General features: G+C 46.9%; 1 protein-coding gene across 2 annotated transcripts in view; it reads right to left on the bottom strand.

The window, feature by feature from the left end:
* ARHGEF17 (Rho guanine nucleotide exchange factor 17) overlaps positions 1–17,012 on the bottom strand; it is a 165,891-nt gene that overhangs the window by 57,080 nt on the left and 91,799 nt on the right. For both annotated transcript variants that reach the window (XM_035115379.2, XM_060273936.1), the window contains 2 exons: positions 10,734–10,811; positions 1,924–2,106 (listed from right to left, as the gene is read on the bottom strand). In XM_035115379.2, coding sequence (XP_034971270.2) covers positions 1,924–2,106; positions 10,734–10,811 — 261 coding nt within the window. The remainder of the gene's footprint in view (positions 1–1,923; positions 2,107–10,733; positions 10,812–17,012) is intronic.

The raw sequence follows: 17,012 nt of genomic DNA, 5'->3' as shown, positions 1-17,012 counted from the left end.
ATCCCTAGCTAACAGGACCAGTGGTCAGGGATGATGGGAATTGTAGTCCAAAACATCTTGAGGGCCGAAGTTTGGGGATGCCTGATATACAATGAACTTAAAAAGATATTCAAACTCTCATTCACACACACAAAAAAACCCGAGGCCTTCCTATTAGGAATTACGTCCATGGAAATTAAGAAAAATCTTAGACCACCTTTTATGTACACGACCACGGCGGCTAGGTCCACAGGGGTCCCCAAACCTACCTGGCTTCGGGCTGCTTCCTCCGGCACTCCCATATGCACAAGCACTCGTTCTTTCTGGCATGGCGCGGCACCAAAAATAGCTTGTGCGCATGTGTATGGAAGCACATTCCCCCACCTTCTGGCCTGCACACAAGCTATTTCTGGGACCACGTCGACCTGGAGATGGGCAACTGCACCGCGGCGCGCCAATAAGAGCGGGCGGGGGGGGTTGTTGGGGGCCGCATCCGGCCCCCAGGTCTTAGTTTGGGACCCCTGGGCTAGGATTTTGATAGCAAAGTGACAACATCCCCACAAAAACCGACTGGCAAGCAGAAATGATAGAATATTTACAACTTGCAAGGATGACAGGGAGATTAAAGAGGAAATTCAGTACAGGAAGTTAGTACAAGATTCGATAATGTTTAAAGATTATCTTAAAAACTATTGTGTTAACAATAAACTCTTGGCAGACTTAGAATGAACCTTGAAATACAAAGACATTATATAAAAGTATATTCTGGATAAGAAACGGGAAAGTTTAAAAATAATAATGAACTGTGTACAGATTAACAAAATGTAAAATAGTACAGTGAGAAGAATCGGAAGTTAGTGTCTAAGGTGTGTTTATGTTGTAAAGGGTGTAATATGTGTATTTTGTATCATATGTAATGTCCACGTTTTTTGTATATTGATGTTCCCTCACTGCGAGAAGCAAAGCTACAGGGAACCAGGCAGAGGGCCTTCTCGGTAGTGGCGCCCACCCTGTGGAACGCCCTCCCATCAGATGTCAAAGAGATAAATAACTACCTGACATTTAGAAGACATCTGAAGGCAGCTCTGTTCAGGGAAATTTTTTAATGTGTGACATTTTAATGTATTTTTAATGTTTGTTGGAAGCCGCCCAGAGTGGCTGGGGAAACCCAGCCGGATGGGTGGGGTACAAATAATAAATTATTATTAAAATAAAATAAAAATAAATTTAAAAATACAGTCATATCTCGGTTTAAGTACGCCTCAGTTTTAGTATTTTCAGTTTAAGTACTCCGCGTACCTGTCTGGAACGGATTAATCCACTTTCCATTACTTTCAATGGGAAAGTTCGCTTCAGGTTAAGCACGCTTCAGGTTAAGTACAGACTTTCGAAACCAATTGTGTTTGTAAACCGAGGTACCACTGTAATAGAATAGAATAGAATAGAATAGAATAGAATAGAATAGAATAGAATAGAATAGAATAGAATACAGTGGTACCTTGGTTTACAAACTTAATCCATTCTGGAAGTCTGTTCTTAAACCAAAGCATTCTTAAACCAAAGTGTGCTTTCCCATAGCAGCGGGGGACTCAATTTACAAATGGAACACACTTAACAGGAAACGGAACATGTTCTGCTCCCAAGGCAAAGTTCACAAACCAAAACACCTACTTCCAAGTTTGCATCGTTCTTAATCCAAGTTGTTAATAAACTAAGCTGTTCTTAAACCACTGTAGAATAGAATAGAATAGAATAGAATAGAATAGAATAGAATAGAATAGAATAGAATAGAATAGAATATATGCCGGAAAACCCGGCATCCTTCGAGCCACGTTTCCGTCTCGAATACCAGCTCCTTGATCAGAGGCTGTGTGTGCCAGAGGTTGTGTGTGTGTGTGTGTGTGTGTCTGTGTGTGTGTGTATTGTCGGAAAGGCTGAACTCACAGACTGCACCAGGATGTCTCCCACTTTCTGCTTCTCACTCCAGCTCTGCACGCACTCGGAAATCTGCTCCAGGAACTCCTCGTGGTGATCCAGCAGCTCGGGGATCTGATCAAAGATCTCGTCCACCAGGGCGGGATCGCAGAGGATGGCATTTTCCGGCAGCTTCAAGGGCTTCATGTAACCCTGGAAAGGGAAGGAGAGACGGAAGAGCGGACATTTAGGAGACAGGAAGACCCACCCAATTCAATACCGACGGATTGATTGATTGATTGTAATTCTATGCCACTTTTCATTCAAATGAATCTCAAAGCGGCTTGCAACCGATAAATAACCATAACGTAGTAAAACATAATAGCACATCGCGAATACAGCACACGTCGTATTAAAAAAATCAACCAATTTTCAATAAAACAGTTGCCATCTATAAAAAAAATTAACGAAACAGCAACTAAAAAATGAGCTAAACCTCACAATTACGGCAAACTGCGTGATTAACAAATCAATGCGGCATTTCAAATATATAAAACAATATTAAAAACATTAACAAAACAGCAACTAAAAATATAAGCTGGGCACTAAGTTCATTCACACAATCTCTACACCCCCCCTATGACTCATAACCTCTCACTTTGTTCAGTTCATTAAAATACACATAAATGCACATAATTCCTATTGTTAAGACAGATGCTGATTTGTGACGTAGAATACGCTGGTACACACACACACACACACACACACACACACACACACACCCCTCTTCCTCAACTGGGTGACATCCATATTTTTTGGACTACAACACCCATCGGCCCCAACCTAGCGTGGCTGGTGTGAGCTGCTCCCCAAAACGTATGGAGGGCACCAGGTTGGGGAAGCAGCTCTCTGGAGTCCAAGGCAGAAAAGGGTCCTTCCCATCACCTCCTGCTTTTCCCTAGAGATGCTCTATTTTGCCTGGGACCTCTTGCAAGCAAAGGACAGGACCGGCCCCTATAACACAGCTGCCAAGACTGAGAGTCCTTGCTTCCTATTCTCTCTCAACCGGAAGTTGCCCAAGCAGGAATTCACATATTTGTTCTGCCACATGCAAAGCTTTCTGTGTCCTTCGCTACCAGGGTGGAGGGGAGCCTAATACAGTAGGACAGCCAAGTGCCTGGGAAACATCTGTAGCCTCTGCCCCCTCCTCCTCTGCTTCATGTGCTAAGTCTGCACTGCTTTCTCCAACTGGCTCTTCTCTCTCACTCAAGCCTGCTGCCTCTTCAGCATCCAACCATTAAGCCCTCCCCGCTTCATCCTCTGAGCTGTCCCCAGTGTCCCACTCCCTGGGCTCTGAGCCTTCCTGCTCTGGGGTTTCCCTAGGGGGTCCCCGGATGGTGCCTTGACTCATCCAGCCTGCCTCTGACATTGAGGAGCAAAATGCAAACATCCTAAGGGCTGTCACTCCAAATTTGAGATGGCCATCTGGAACCTGGCACTCCCTGGTTTGCGTGTTGCAGGAGGAGTCAAGATAGCCACGGCTTCTCTTGCTTAGCTCTGCAACCTGTTATGATCAGTGCTCCAGGGATTAATAAGCTCAGGACCGCAATACCTCAAGGACTGCCTCTTTCCATATGAACCTACCTAGACCCTGAGATCATCTTATGAGGCCCTCCTTCGTGTGCCTCCTCCTTGAGAGGTCCAGAGGGCGGCAACACAAGAACGGGGCCTTTTCTGCAGTGGCTCCCTGTCTGTGGAATGCTCTCCCCAGGGAAGTTCGCCTGGAACCTTCATCACACACCTTTAGGTGCCAGGCAAAAGCATTCCTTTTAAACTAGGCCTTTGGTTGATATGTTTGACATCCTATGCCCTTTTAAAATGTGGCTCTTTTCTGGGGTGGGGGGTGGGGAGGCGTGTTATTGGGTTGTTTTTATTTTGATTATATATATTGTGGTTTTTATGTTGATCTCTTCTGTGAACCACCCTGAGACCTCCGGGTAAATAAACTCAAATAATAATAATAATAACAACAACAACAACCATACTTTAACAAAAATGAAGCATGCAGTTGAACTATGGAACTCCCTTCCGCAGGACGCAGTGATGACCACTGATTTGGAGGGTTGTAAAAGAGGATTAGATAAATTCATGGAAATTGCTGCTCTAGAGGAACGCTGGCCTTCCCTTCATCATAGAATTGTAGAGTTCACTGAATCATACAACCATAGAATCATAGAGTTGGAAGGGAGTCCAAGAGGACTCTAGTCCAACCCCTTGCAATGCAGGAAAATGCAGTTGTCACATGTAATAATAATAATAATAATAATAATAATAATAATAATAATAATAATGTTATTATTTGTACCCCGCCCATCTGGTTGGGTTTCCAGACCCACCCTGGGAGGCTTCCAACAGAAAGTAAAATACATTAAAATATCACACATTAAAAGCTTCCCTAAACAGGGCTGCCTTCAGATGTTTTCTAAATGTCAGATAGTTGTTTTTCTCTTTGACATCTGGTGGGAGGGCATTCCACAGGGCGAGTGCCACTACCCAAAAGGCCCTCTGCCTGGTTCCCTGTAACTTGGCTTCTCGCAGCGAGGGAACCGCCAGAAGGCCCTCGGAGCTGGACCTCAGTGTCGGGGCAGAATGCTGGGGGTGGAGATGCTCCTTCAGGTAAACTGGGCCGAGGCCATTTAGGGCTTTAATGGGGATCGAACCTGCAACCCTGGTGATATCAGCACCATTCTCTAACCAACTGAGCTATCCAGACTATTGCAACCAGCCTCTGTACAATTCAAACCAAACTCATCCAAATTAAACTTAGGGCTTTTATTTTTACTAGCCCTCTCAAGTATAATAGTTTATACCATCCTATGATCTGGATGGGCATCAAACTCAAAATATGCCCTAATAGGAGCCCTACAAGCTATCACACAAACCATTTCATATGAGGTGACCCTAGGTATCATCCTACTTTCGATCATTATATTAACAGGTGCCTTCACAATACACACCCTCATTATTACACAAGAACACAACTGTTAAAAAAATCTGTTCAATGGCACTTGTAAACAGTTTTGGTATATATTTAAAGGACTATAGAATTTGTGATTTGTGTTTTCAATGCGCTGCAATTCTGCAAAAAAAAAAAAAAAAGTAAGCAAGTAAGGCAAATACGGTTAAAGCCCAAATCTTTGAATTACAGACCCTCAAAGCACAGAACAGGCTACAAGCTGAAGCTACAACCTACAACTAAAGATAGGTCACGGATAAAAGCTTTTGAAAAAAGCAAACTTCAAACCATGGTTTATGTTATTGGCTTGTTTCCCTAAACCGTAGTTAAGACTAAACCACATTTTAAGGTTGGCGCATAATGACACACTGATGAAACACGGTATAGACAATTAACAAATCATAATAATCAAAAATAGAAATGAAAGAGGCGAGGGCCATTGGGTGCATGCTAAGCTAATCCACAGTTTAGCGTTACATTCGAAAGAGACCAAAATCTGGGCTGCTTCCACTGCAGCTATATAACTTTTCAAAGGTGGAGGAAACATTCCGCATCTCGTAGGTATTTAAAAAGCTAATCAAAACTGGATTGCTCCTTTTGCTGCCCTTGTCTCTCCTCTTCAAAGATGTCATTTCTGAGTGAGTCAGGAACATTTCCAGGAATTTCACTGTGCCATATTAAAAGCTCCTGAGCTGTAATTATCTCCCCCTGTCCTTCAAGCGCACAAAGCAGCTGCTCTCTCTAGCTCTCCTCTTCGGAGGGAGTCGATGGGTTTGCCTTTGCGCCATCAATTAACGCCCCCTTGTCCCCTGCTTTAAAAAAAGCCCGGCACCCAAAAGGTTGGCACGCCCTGTCCTAAGGCTTTCCAATGACGACAACGCAGAATTCTGCATAAGGGCAACTTTGAGCAAATGCCCGCCGATCCAGGCTATTGAGAGCTGGAATCGGACTTCCAAAGAGCAGAAACCAGGACCTTATTCCCTGTCCCTGCTAGGCCTGGGCTAGATATATCAATATATCGCCCAGGACCGGTGCGAGGGGCAGACTGCGATGATGGCATCGCTCAGTGGTATATCGTGGCGAAACTGCCATTTCCTGAGTCCCTCTGCTCCCAGCGCCCACCACGGCGAGGGGAAAACAAGCTGGAGGCAGAGGGACTCGGGAGCGGTGGCGGTTTCACCGGCGATATACCGCTGAGTGAAACCGCCATCGCGGTCTGCCCTCATACCGCTCCAGAGGGAGAATCCCTCTGCTTCAATAAGCCCAATGTCTCTCCAGATTGAGCACGCTGGAGGGGTGTGGGGCTGGCTGGACCAGACGAGTGTCAGGAGTATGGGCAGGAGTCAGGCTCTGGGGCCTGTAGTGCTTTGTAGGACTGGGGCCTGCCTCAGCTTGTGCTGGAGAAGCAGGGAGTGGCCACTCAGGTGAGGCCTCAGCTTGTGCTGGAGAGGCAAGGAGTGACCACTCAGGTGAGACCACGATACCTCACTGCACCTGGTGGCAGGAGCTGGGAGGGATAAAAGCTCAGCTCTTTGCCACTGCAACGCTATCCCTGCCTGGTTGCATCTGGCCTCTTGCTCCTTTGACCCTTGCCTTGCCGACGCCTTGCTCCTTGGACCCTCGCCTTTGCTGACGCCTTGATCCTCGACCCTTGGACTTCTGCCTTGCCGACGCCTTGATCCTCAACCCTTGGACCTTTGCCTTGCCGACGCCTTGATCCTCGACCCTTGGACTTCTGCCTTGCCGACGCCTTGATCCTCGACCCTTGGACCTTTGCCTTGCCGACGCCTTGCTCCTTGACCCTGCGACTGCCTGCTGCTGGACCCTCAACCCTGCACCTGTTCCTGCTTCTACACCACCATCTTGCTTCTGGTCCTGACGTCCTCAGCCAGGGCTTCAACCGCCCGCCGACCGGACCGTGACAACGAGCCACTGGCTTGATCAGGGGTCAGCAAACTTTTTCAGCAGGGGGCCGGTCCACTGTCCCTCAGACTTTGTGGGGGGCCAGACTATATTTTTTTTGGGGGGGGGGGAATGAACGAATTCCTATGCCCCGCAAATACCCCAGAGATGCATTTTAAATAAAAGGACACGTTCTACTCGTGTAAAAACACGCTGATTCCCGGACCGTCCACGGGCCGGATTTAGAAGGCGATTGGGCCAGATCCGGCCCCCGGGACTTAGTTTGCCTACCTGAAGGAGCGTCTCCACCTCCATCGCTCTGCCCGGACACTGGGGTCCAGTGCCAAGGGCCTTCTGGTGGTTCCCTCGCTGCGAGAAGCCAAGTTACAGGGAACCAGGCAGAGGGCCTTCTCGGTAGTGGCACCCGCCCTGTGGAATGCCATCCCACCAGATGTCAAAAAGAAAAATAACTACCAGACTTTTAGAGGACATCTGAAGGCAGCCCTGTTTAGGGAAGCTTTTAATCTTTAAGAAATTAGTGTATTTTAATATTTCTGTTGGAAGCCGCCCAGAGTGGCTGGGGAAACCCAGCCAGATGGGCGGGGTATAAATAATAACTTATTATTATTATTATTATTATTATTATTATTATTATTATTACCCATGGGCTCGATCTTATCGTATAGGATGCTGCCTTATTCTGAGTCAGAACATGGGGACATTTGACTCAGTTTTGTCTACACTGATTGGCAGTCGCTCTCCAAGGTTTTGGGCAGGGAGATTTTGGAGATGCCGGAGATTGAACCGGGGACCGTCTTCATGGAAGGCAGATGCTCTACCTCTGAGCCACAACCCTTCCTCAGTGGAGTACAAAGGAGGGCAATGCGGCAGCTGGACTGGTGACTGGGAGTGGTCGCCGAGACCACCTAACACTGGTCCCGAAAGACCTATATTGGCTCCCAGTACGTTTCCAAGCACAATTCACAGTGTTGGTGCTGACCTTCAAAGCCCTAAACGGCCTCGGCCCAGTAGACCTGAAGGAGCGTCTCCACTCCCATCGTTCAGCCTGGACACTGAGGTCCAGCGCTGAGGGCCTTCCGGCGGTTCCCTCCCTGCGAGAAGTGAGGCTACAGGGAACCAGGCAGAGGGCCTTCTCAGTGGTGGTGCCCTCCCATCAGATGTCAAGGAAATAAACAACTATCTGACTTTTAGAAGACATCTGAAGGCAGCCCTGTTTGGGGAAGTTTTTAATGTTTGATGTTTTATTCTGTTTTCAATATTCTGTTGGGAGCCGCCCAGAGTGGCTGGGAAAACCCAGCCAGATGGACAGGGTATAAATAATAAATTATTATTATAATATTATTATTATTATGCTTTACAGATGATAAAGACTCAGAGCATTGAATAAAAAGTCCTATTGCACAAAGGAGGTCGAGAGAGAGCCTGGCATTCAGAAATGCCGAAGGGCTGCAACTGACAAGCCTGTTTCCTGTGAATTAGAGACTCGAAGCAGAGGGCGAAGGGTACGAAAATAACCCTCCAATTTTCACACTTGGGAGTTTTGGTGTGTGGGAAGGATGTATTGTACCTGGACCCAAAGGGCGGGGAAAGAGTTAAGCGCTCCCCATTTGGACGATCGAAAAGGCAGAAATAAGATTGCCGTGGAATTAAAACTGCTGCAGGCAGAAGAAAGACTCGTAGTGCTGCCTCACGTACGGAGCAAAGTCAAACCTGCGAATCAGTTGTGGGAAAGCGGGTCTTCCCGGTCGGACAGCATTTGCACACTCACACAAACACACACACACACTTCAAAGGGGGAAATAAACCTGAATGCAAATTCCCTGACATCTTGATCCCGAGCGCAGTCGTCCCTGGTGCTCTGCTCTCGAGCCCCGAATCATGTGGACAACGGGATGCAGTTGCCACGGAGACGAGCGCAGGCTGGGTTTGGGCTGACAAAAGCTTCCCAGTGCCCGGCGTGGGACGTCGCTCTGCCGCATTAGGAACCCACAGATCTCGTTTCCGGCAGCAGCCCTGCTAAGGCTCTGCAGCTGAGCAAGGAGTCGCAGGGGGAGAGAAGGGTGGACTAGATGACCCTTGGGGGTCCCCTTGGGGGTCTATGAGCAAAGTGGAGCCACTTTGCAGCAGGCACTAGGACGGTGCTCATTCCTGGCTTACCGTAACTTCCAAAAGAGGTCTATTATCACGGTTGTTTCGTTACTTCCCCAAGGTGGCGCACCCGGTTCTCCCCCCCCTCTCACAACAACCCTGCCAGGCAGATCGAGCTGAGAGGAGACCATGACTGGCCCAAGGTCATCCACCCAGGGAGCTTTATGGCCGAGTGGGAATTTGAACCCGAGTCTCCTGGGATCTAGTCAATCTACTGCACCACACTGCCACTCTGCAACCAAACAGCAAATGCATGGTGGGATAAGCACGCAAAGGTTTAACAAGGAAACTTGGTACAGTGGTACCTTGGTTCTCAAACGCCTTGGAACCCAAACACTGCAAATCCGGAAGGTAAGAGTTCCGATTTGTGGACATTTTTCGGAAGCCAAACATGCTCCGTTTTGAGTGTTGCGCTTCCAATTTGAGTGCAACACTTCCATTTTGAGTATCACACTGTCTGTTTTCACTATGTATTTTGCATTTTGGTTTTTTGCGGCTCTCTTTTATTTTTGTGACTGTGTGGAACCCAGTTCAGCTACTGATTGATTGATTGATTGTGTGACTGCAGTCCATTGTTTACTGCTTTCATTTTATGGATCAATGGTCTCGTTAGACAGTAAAATTCATGTTCAATTGCTGTTTTAGGGGTTGTTTGTAAAAGTCCGGAACGGATCAATCCGTTTTGCATTACTTTCTATGGGGAAGCGCGCCTTGGTTTGGGAACCGATTAAGTTTGAGAACCAAGGTAACCACTGTACTGTGGTTGCCAGACACAAGATGGTAGTGAAAATGCTGTGTGCAAATTATAGTGTGCAAATTAGGGGCATGGGGGATTTTTTTATTTGAAACTAGCTTGCCCTGCACGCGTTGCTGTGCGTTAGTCTGTCAAATGGAGGTTAATAGGCCCCCTTCAGATCCCCCTGAGCCTCACTCAGAGTCCCCCTGTTATACAGGATCTCGTGGCGGAGGCGGGGTTTGGGGGTGTGGCGTGTTGTTGTGGCTAATCCCTGTGACTGCCCCCACGTGTCCCGGTCCATGATCTATTCTGTTTGTCCCCCCACCCCTCCGTGACTGGCGTATCTCATGACGTTTTGAAGGATGGTATTTATTTTTGTCTTGTGGTTATTTGGTGGTGGATTGGGGGGGGGGCTAGTGGTGCTAAATTTTAAAGTAAAAACCCCTTGCCATGCCCCCAATTGCGTTGCTGTGGGTTATCCCCCCCCCGGGCCTAGTGGGGGCCCAGCAGCCTGGCAGGGGCCTAGGGGTCTGATAATGGCCGCCTTGGTGGTTTCAGTTGCTTGGTTGATGATGTCATTATTTGGTTTGTAGGTGTGGTGTAGATTTCACAGGAAGGGAGGGGGGTGTACTGTGGGAGGAATTCCACTTGAGGGCGCTGTTTTACTTTGTGGAAAAGCAGGTTTATACCTGCCCAGGTGTGAAATTTGAGGGATTTCTTTTCTAACAACGCTCGGGGAGTGGCCTGGATCGTTGTGTCAAAATTTCAGGACGATCGGTCAAGCGGTTACGGAGAAAAGTGGAACACGCCCTTTCACGATTTTTACATTTTTATATATATAGATGCTACCCTCCTAAAACTCAAAGGATGTTGAACACGGGCCACGTGCAGGCCAAAGTTTTAAAGCAACATGATACCACTCTAGAGAAGAAAAACAGCACAGGCATATCTGACCAGTGCAGAGAGTTGGACTGAACCGCGAGGTCCCTAGCCTCTGCTCCCACAAGGGTCGCTTACCTGCATCAGGGTCCGCAGCGACTCCACGTACGACTGTTCAGTATCCAGGAGTGTCATAATCACATGTTTCCTCATATCCTGCAAAAAAGAGAGGCAGAGAGAGGCGTTTGAGAAGCGGTGCCACAACCTGCAGCAGAGTCTTCTGGAGGTAAAAACAAGAGCTTAAGAAATAAGTGAATGGGTTTATCCTTTTCCTTCTCCCTCCCAACGCCCTTTTCTTTTGTGCCGCGCCTTTATTAGATTAAAAGCCTGAAGGCGGGAAGTGTCTTATCACCGATACTTATGAGTTGCTTTTGCAGTGTTCTCTGGGTTGAAAAGCCGGACAAAAAAAACTGCTTTCAGCAAATAACCACCACGAAGGGTTTTGTGCTGGGTGCAAACACAGCCTAGAATCAAACGGAAGAGGCTATCTTGAGCACCAACATCTTCAATCTGCCCACCTCCAAAAAGCCCTGGTGGCCTAACTGCTCAGATTTGCAACATCTTTTTAAAGGCTAATAAGAGCTGCTGTATCCTTGTCAAAACAGCGAACAAACCCTTGGAGGTTTTTAAGCAGAGGTTGGGTGGCCATCGGTCCAGGATGCTTTAGCTGAGATTCCTGCATTGAAGGGGGTTGGACTAGATGACCCTTGGGGTCCCTTCCAACTCTAAGATCCTATGATTGTATGAAAGTTGGGATTGTGAAGTTTTTGAAAGCTAAGAACCTCTTGCAAATGTGTTGCTGTGTATTACTCAGGGCAAGACCGACCTGGATCAGGGCACCTGTGTTATTGCTCAATCACTGCTAAACAGGGTGGATAAAAATCACTGATTATTTTTTAAAAACAATTGATTTTTTAAAATTTTAAATCGGATTGTTTTTATTTAAATCGGATTTTTAAAAAATGAAATGCTTTTAGAGGAAAAATCTTTCTAAAGATAGTTTTCTATTTAAGTTACATTATAGTCCATCAGGAAATAAGGGTTTGTTTTAAGTTTTTTATGTGTGCTAAAACTCCGTCTGTTTTTTTTAATATAAAAAACAGGTTTAACCACATCGGTTAACAAACATGGAAACATATGCTATAATGTACCTGTTTTAGTTAAATAAATTGTTTAATTTGTTATTAAGGAAATGATTGTTTTTCCTCCTTCCAATAAAGTACAGCTGAAAAGTTGCCCAAATATAAACAGTTAACTTATTAAACCTCACAATAATTTCATAATTATCTGTCTAACAGTATAACCAATTTTTTATATAACTGTAAAAACTACTCTGAAAATTTATTATTCCGAATACGAAACCTTCATCTGGTTGTAAATATGCAAGAATGAGTCTTTCTGTTAAAATAAATAAATGACTTGAATCAAGTCTTACTGACTAGTGATTGAAATCAATTTGATTTAAATGAAATCTACGCTGCTGCTGTGTGATCTGTGTGATTTGGTTGTGTGATTTGAAGCTGAGAAGCGGCCGTCAGAAGCTCTTGCCTCAAAAGAAGCCACATTCCGGGTTGCACAAAAGAAGCCACGTTCCGGGTTGCACAAAAGAAGCCACGTTCCGGGTTGCATCCTAAGCGGTCCAGAGAGCCACCATCTGAAATCTAAAGGGCTTCAGCCCAGACGCGGATTCACCACCTCAGTGAGCCTGAGGCCAATAGTCTCAAACTCGACTTTCCTTCAGACAACCCCAGGCAAGTCCAACTGAGCTCTGTTTCTGTGAAATGGGCTCATCAAGAACTCTTCTCTCAGGGTTCCCTAGAGAGCACACACAGGGTAAGGACTGCAAAGCTACCGTACTTGCACGCCACTAAAGCTGCGGCGGCAAACAACGAATGGCCTTTCCTATGGTTCAGCTCAGCGACTTGCCCAAGGGCCGCCCAGCGAATTTGGGGCAATGTCATTGCGGCTCCAGGAGGGTAATGCACGGGAGAATTCTTTTGCAAAACCACCCTCTTTCTAGCTAGAAGTGCTTTCTTTCTTTTCCTCTCCTCTTTCCTCTTTATTTTCCAAAACCAGCTATGCAGCAACCCAATACATCTTTGCAAAATCGCAAACACGTGCTGCTACCACCCCCGTTGCAGAAATCCCGAGGTCGCCAGACGAGATCTAAGAATAAAACCTCAGAGAAAGCAGATCGGATCTCGAGGACGGTTCCCAGGGACCCACGCTCCCGCCGTCCTCTCCCCCCCCCCACAAAAGGGACAGGAGTCGGGCATGTTTGTACATTTCCACTTGGCGCTGCCACGGCCCGGTTCCCCTCCCACGTCCGTCGTAACATAAAAAAAAGGATAAAACACTTGCTTTGAACGCAGACACTCTCTGGCTTAATCCCCTAATAGCATCTCCAGGTAAGCTGGAGAACTTGCCTTGTTGGGAATTCTGGAGAGCTGCTGCCAGTCAGTGAAGGCAATACTAATCTAAATGGACTAATGCGCCCTTCCCCTCAGTACAAGGCAACTTTCTGGGTTCCACATGTTGAGCAAAAGGAGGGTATGGGGGAGGGAGGATCTGGAAGAGCAGGTGGAAAGGTTTCTTAATTCCCCCTCGTGCCAGGGAGAAAATAAATTATTATTAATAATCATAATTATAATTATTCAGCCCGGACACTGAGATCCAGCGCCGAGGGCCTTCTGGCGGTTCCCTCACTGCGAGAAGCAAAGCTACAGGGAACCAGGCAGAGGGCCTTCTCGGTAGTGGCACCCGCCCTGTGGAATACCCTCCCATCAGTGGTCAGAGAGATAAACAACTACCTGACACTTAGAAAATACCTAAAGGCAGCCCTGTTTAGAGAAGTTTTTAGTCTGTGATATTTTAATGTATTTTGATGTGTGTTGAGTGGTGGGGGAGACCCGGCCAGATGGGCGGGGTATAAATAATTTATTATTATTATTATTATTAAATATTATTTATACCCCGCCTATCTGGCTGGGTTTTCCCAGCCACTCTGGGCAGCTTCCAACAAAAGACTGAAAATACATTTAAACACCAGTCATTAAAAACTCCCCTAAACAGGGCTGAAAAACCTCCTTGCACGATGCAAACTAGCATGTCAGGTAGAGGGCGACACCAAGCCTTTCTCCCTGATGAGCTCGCTTGCTACATGCAAGTCGTTTGTTTTAAGATGCGGGGTAGCGTTCAGAAAAACGTGAGCGCACCCCCTCTTTGCAGTCTGAAATGGTTCAGCCCAGAGTTCTGCCACCACGTTGGGCACCGCAGGTAAAAGCTGGGTCTTAAGTTTTCTATGGGGAGGGAGGGGAGAGGCGCAAACTCACAAGGAACCACCGATTCACAAATTAATAGAGGGGGCGCAGGAAGAGGAAAGCTCTCCCACGGAGTTGAGCTCCGGTCCCAATCCGAATGGATGCCAGGAGCCAACAAGCAGCTTGAGAAGATGGAGAGGAGCTTAAGAAGACATGGAGAGGAAGCTAACAAGAGTCGGCTGGATCAGGCCAATCAGGGCCGCCTTAAGCATATCTGGCGCCGTGGTGCGAAGATCCCTCCAGCGCCCCTCCCCCGTTTCCCTCCCAGCGGGCAGCGGCTGGAGGGTGGGTCCTTTGGCAGGGAGGAGGCTCTGGGCGCAGAGCAGCATGGCGGAGGCGGGCGAGGGCAGAGAGCTGAGGCCGGGAGGCGCCACGTCCAGCCTCCGCCTCTTCCCTGGCACCCTGCAGAACATGGCGCCATGGCGCCCCGCACCACTAGCCTCTATGGGTAAGGCGCCCCTGAGGCTAATGGCCCATGCCAACCAGATGTCTCTTTGGGGAAACCAGCAGCAGGATTTGAGCACAAGGGCGCGCTCTCATCCTGCAGTTCCCAGCAGCTTTAACTGAGATTGCAAATAGCCAACAGGCAATCACGGGAAATATAACCAAACACGAAACGAAAAGCCGTGAAAATAGGCAGTGAAAAATATATAAATATATTATAGCAACAGTGTGAATAATAATAACAAAATATCTATGCAAATACAATGGCTGCCCGACGCATATATTCAATGGTGCATAAACACTACTAATCTCTTGTCAGTCTATAATGCAATGGTTCACTTGGGAATCATAAATGTTCCAGGTAAGTTGATATTCAGTGGTATTCTGTTTCCAGCGAAATTCCTCAACTATCCTCGTCTATCCTGATGGGTTGCTAGCTGAAAATCCTCCTGTTTTGCTGGTGGAACTCCAATTTCCTCAAAGGTACAAGCCTTATTAATGGGAAGAATATAAGAGAGAATTTAACAGTGGCTTAAAAGCTGGAGCTCCAGCGTTACATACAATCTTCAAGGTCGGCAGAAGCTGAGATTGCTGCAGGAGAGGAAATGGTCACATCTCTCCCCCCCGCCCCAATGCTGCAGCACTGATCTCCATCAGGTTGCCCTGAAGCTGCTATTTGCATGAACAAAACTCCACCCCACAAATAAGTGTGTGCAATGTCTAACTATCATACGTAGCTGGGCACTCAGATGTTGCCCGGTTGCCACGTGGGCATGCATTACTTACTAAGCAACCTTCCTTTTTTAAAAAAATAAGTCAGCATTCTTTTGTCGACATGCAGATGTGTGCAACTTGATTAGTTGACTGACACGCATAATGATGCATCCACTAAGTTTTTGTTTTTTAAATAAATGAAAGAATTGGGTATGACGCAGCCTCACGCTTTCCTTTCCTTCCTGGGTATAGGGAGGCTATAATAAACGGCACAAAATAAGCAAATGTGGGCATTTGCATAATTCCCAGGATTTATTCAGGCTCCATTAGCTTCCCTAATGCTGGACCATAAAGAAGGCTGATCGCCGAAGAATTGATGCTTTTGAATTATGGTGCTGGAGGAGACTCTTGAGAGTCCCATGGACTGCAAGAAGATCAAACCTCTCCATTCTTCAGGAAATCAGCCCTGAGTGCTCACTGGAAGGACAGATCCTGAAGCTGAGGCTCCAATTTTTTGGCCTCCTCATGAGAAGGGAAGACTCCCTGGAAAAGACCCTGATGTTGGGAAAGATGGAGGGCACTAGGAGAAGGGGACGACAGAGGACGAGATGGTTGGACAGTGTTCTCGAAGCTACGAACATGAGTTTGACCAAACTGCGGGAGACAGTGCAAGACAGGAGTGCCTGGCGTGCTCTGGTCCATGGGGTCATGAAGAGTAGGACACGACTAAACGAATAAACAACAACAAGCTTCCCTTGCCTATAGGATTTGCACGTTTGCAAATTCATTGATTTGTTTGGTTCTCAAACTTAATCCGTTCCGGAAGTCCGTTCCAAAACCAAAGCGTTCCAAAACCAAGGCATGTTTTCTCTTAGAAAGTCATGCAAAACGGATATTGACATCCTGAGCCTGCGATGGAAGGGTTCACAGCAAGAGCACCCCAAAGGGGCCTTCTTTCTCCCATAGCCGCAGCCTTGGATTCAAACAAAAAATCAATCATGGCTCTCTGCCTTCCCAGCAGGCTGCTTTGCTTCTTGCTCACATCACTCAACCCTTAACACTGCCTTTGTCCTTCTAACTACCTGAGAGTTGAGGGAGGGGACCCCCATACCCATTTGCCATCTCGCACAGAGCCTCTCCCTTTGTTCCCCTTAATGGCCCATCGCCCAGGCGATCGATCATCTCTCCAGGAAGCTAGCTAGGGTATTCTAAGAATTAGAAGGGGGCCCAGGCATTCAGCCTAAGCCCTCCACCAAAACTCGTAACACTCTATTCTTCGTGTTCAATGCACGCACAACTCTGAATAACAGCTTGCAAACTTGCGAGACGAACCAAGCTTTCCAAGTATTCCCAATTATGGACGGACATTTGCTTCAGCCTGCGGTCACATTTGCAGGGTTTCGTAAACGACAGCCGCATGAATACAGCAAACCCGTCACGTTGACACACACCGTGTTGTGTTAAACATACAAGTTTAATGTAAATGCACGGTCGGTTCAGCAACAATCGTGTGCGTGCTTATATTGCTGATATTAGTCCATAAGATCTTAATACAATCATACCTTGGTCCTCAAACGCCATGTGACTTGAACATTTTGGCTCCCGAACGCTGCAAACCCGGAAGTGAGTGTTCCGGTTTGCGAACGTTTATCGGAAGCCAAACGTCCGATGTGGGTTCCGATTGAGTGCAGGAAGCTCCTGCAGCCAATCGGAAGCCGTGCCACGGTTTTTGAACGTTTTGGGAAGTCGAACAGACTCCTGGAACAGATTCCGTTCAAAAACCAGAATACGACTGTATTCTGAACAGGTATAGATATTAGCATATTTATTATTAGTAGAAAAAGAAGACCCCACATTTATTTTCTACCTCATGTTAAGA

This window comes from Zootoca vivipara, chromosome 4 (genome assembly GCF_963506605.1).
Source record: "Zootoca vivipara chromosome 4, rZooViv1.1, whole genome shotgun sequence".
In the NCBI taxonomy this organism is placed as follows: Eukaryota; Metazoa; Chordata; class Lepidosauria; order Squamata; family Lacertidae; genus Zootoca; species Zootoca vivipara.
This window is presented reverse-complemented; position numbering and strand designations above follow the sequence as displayed.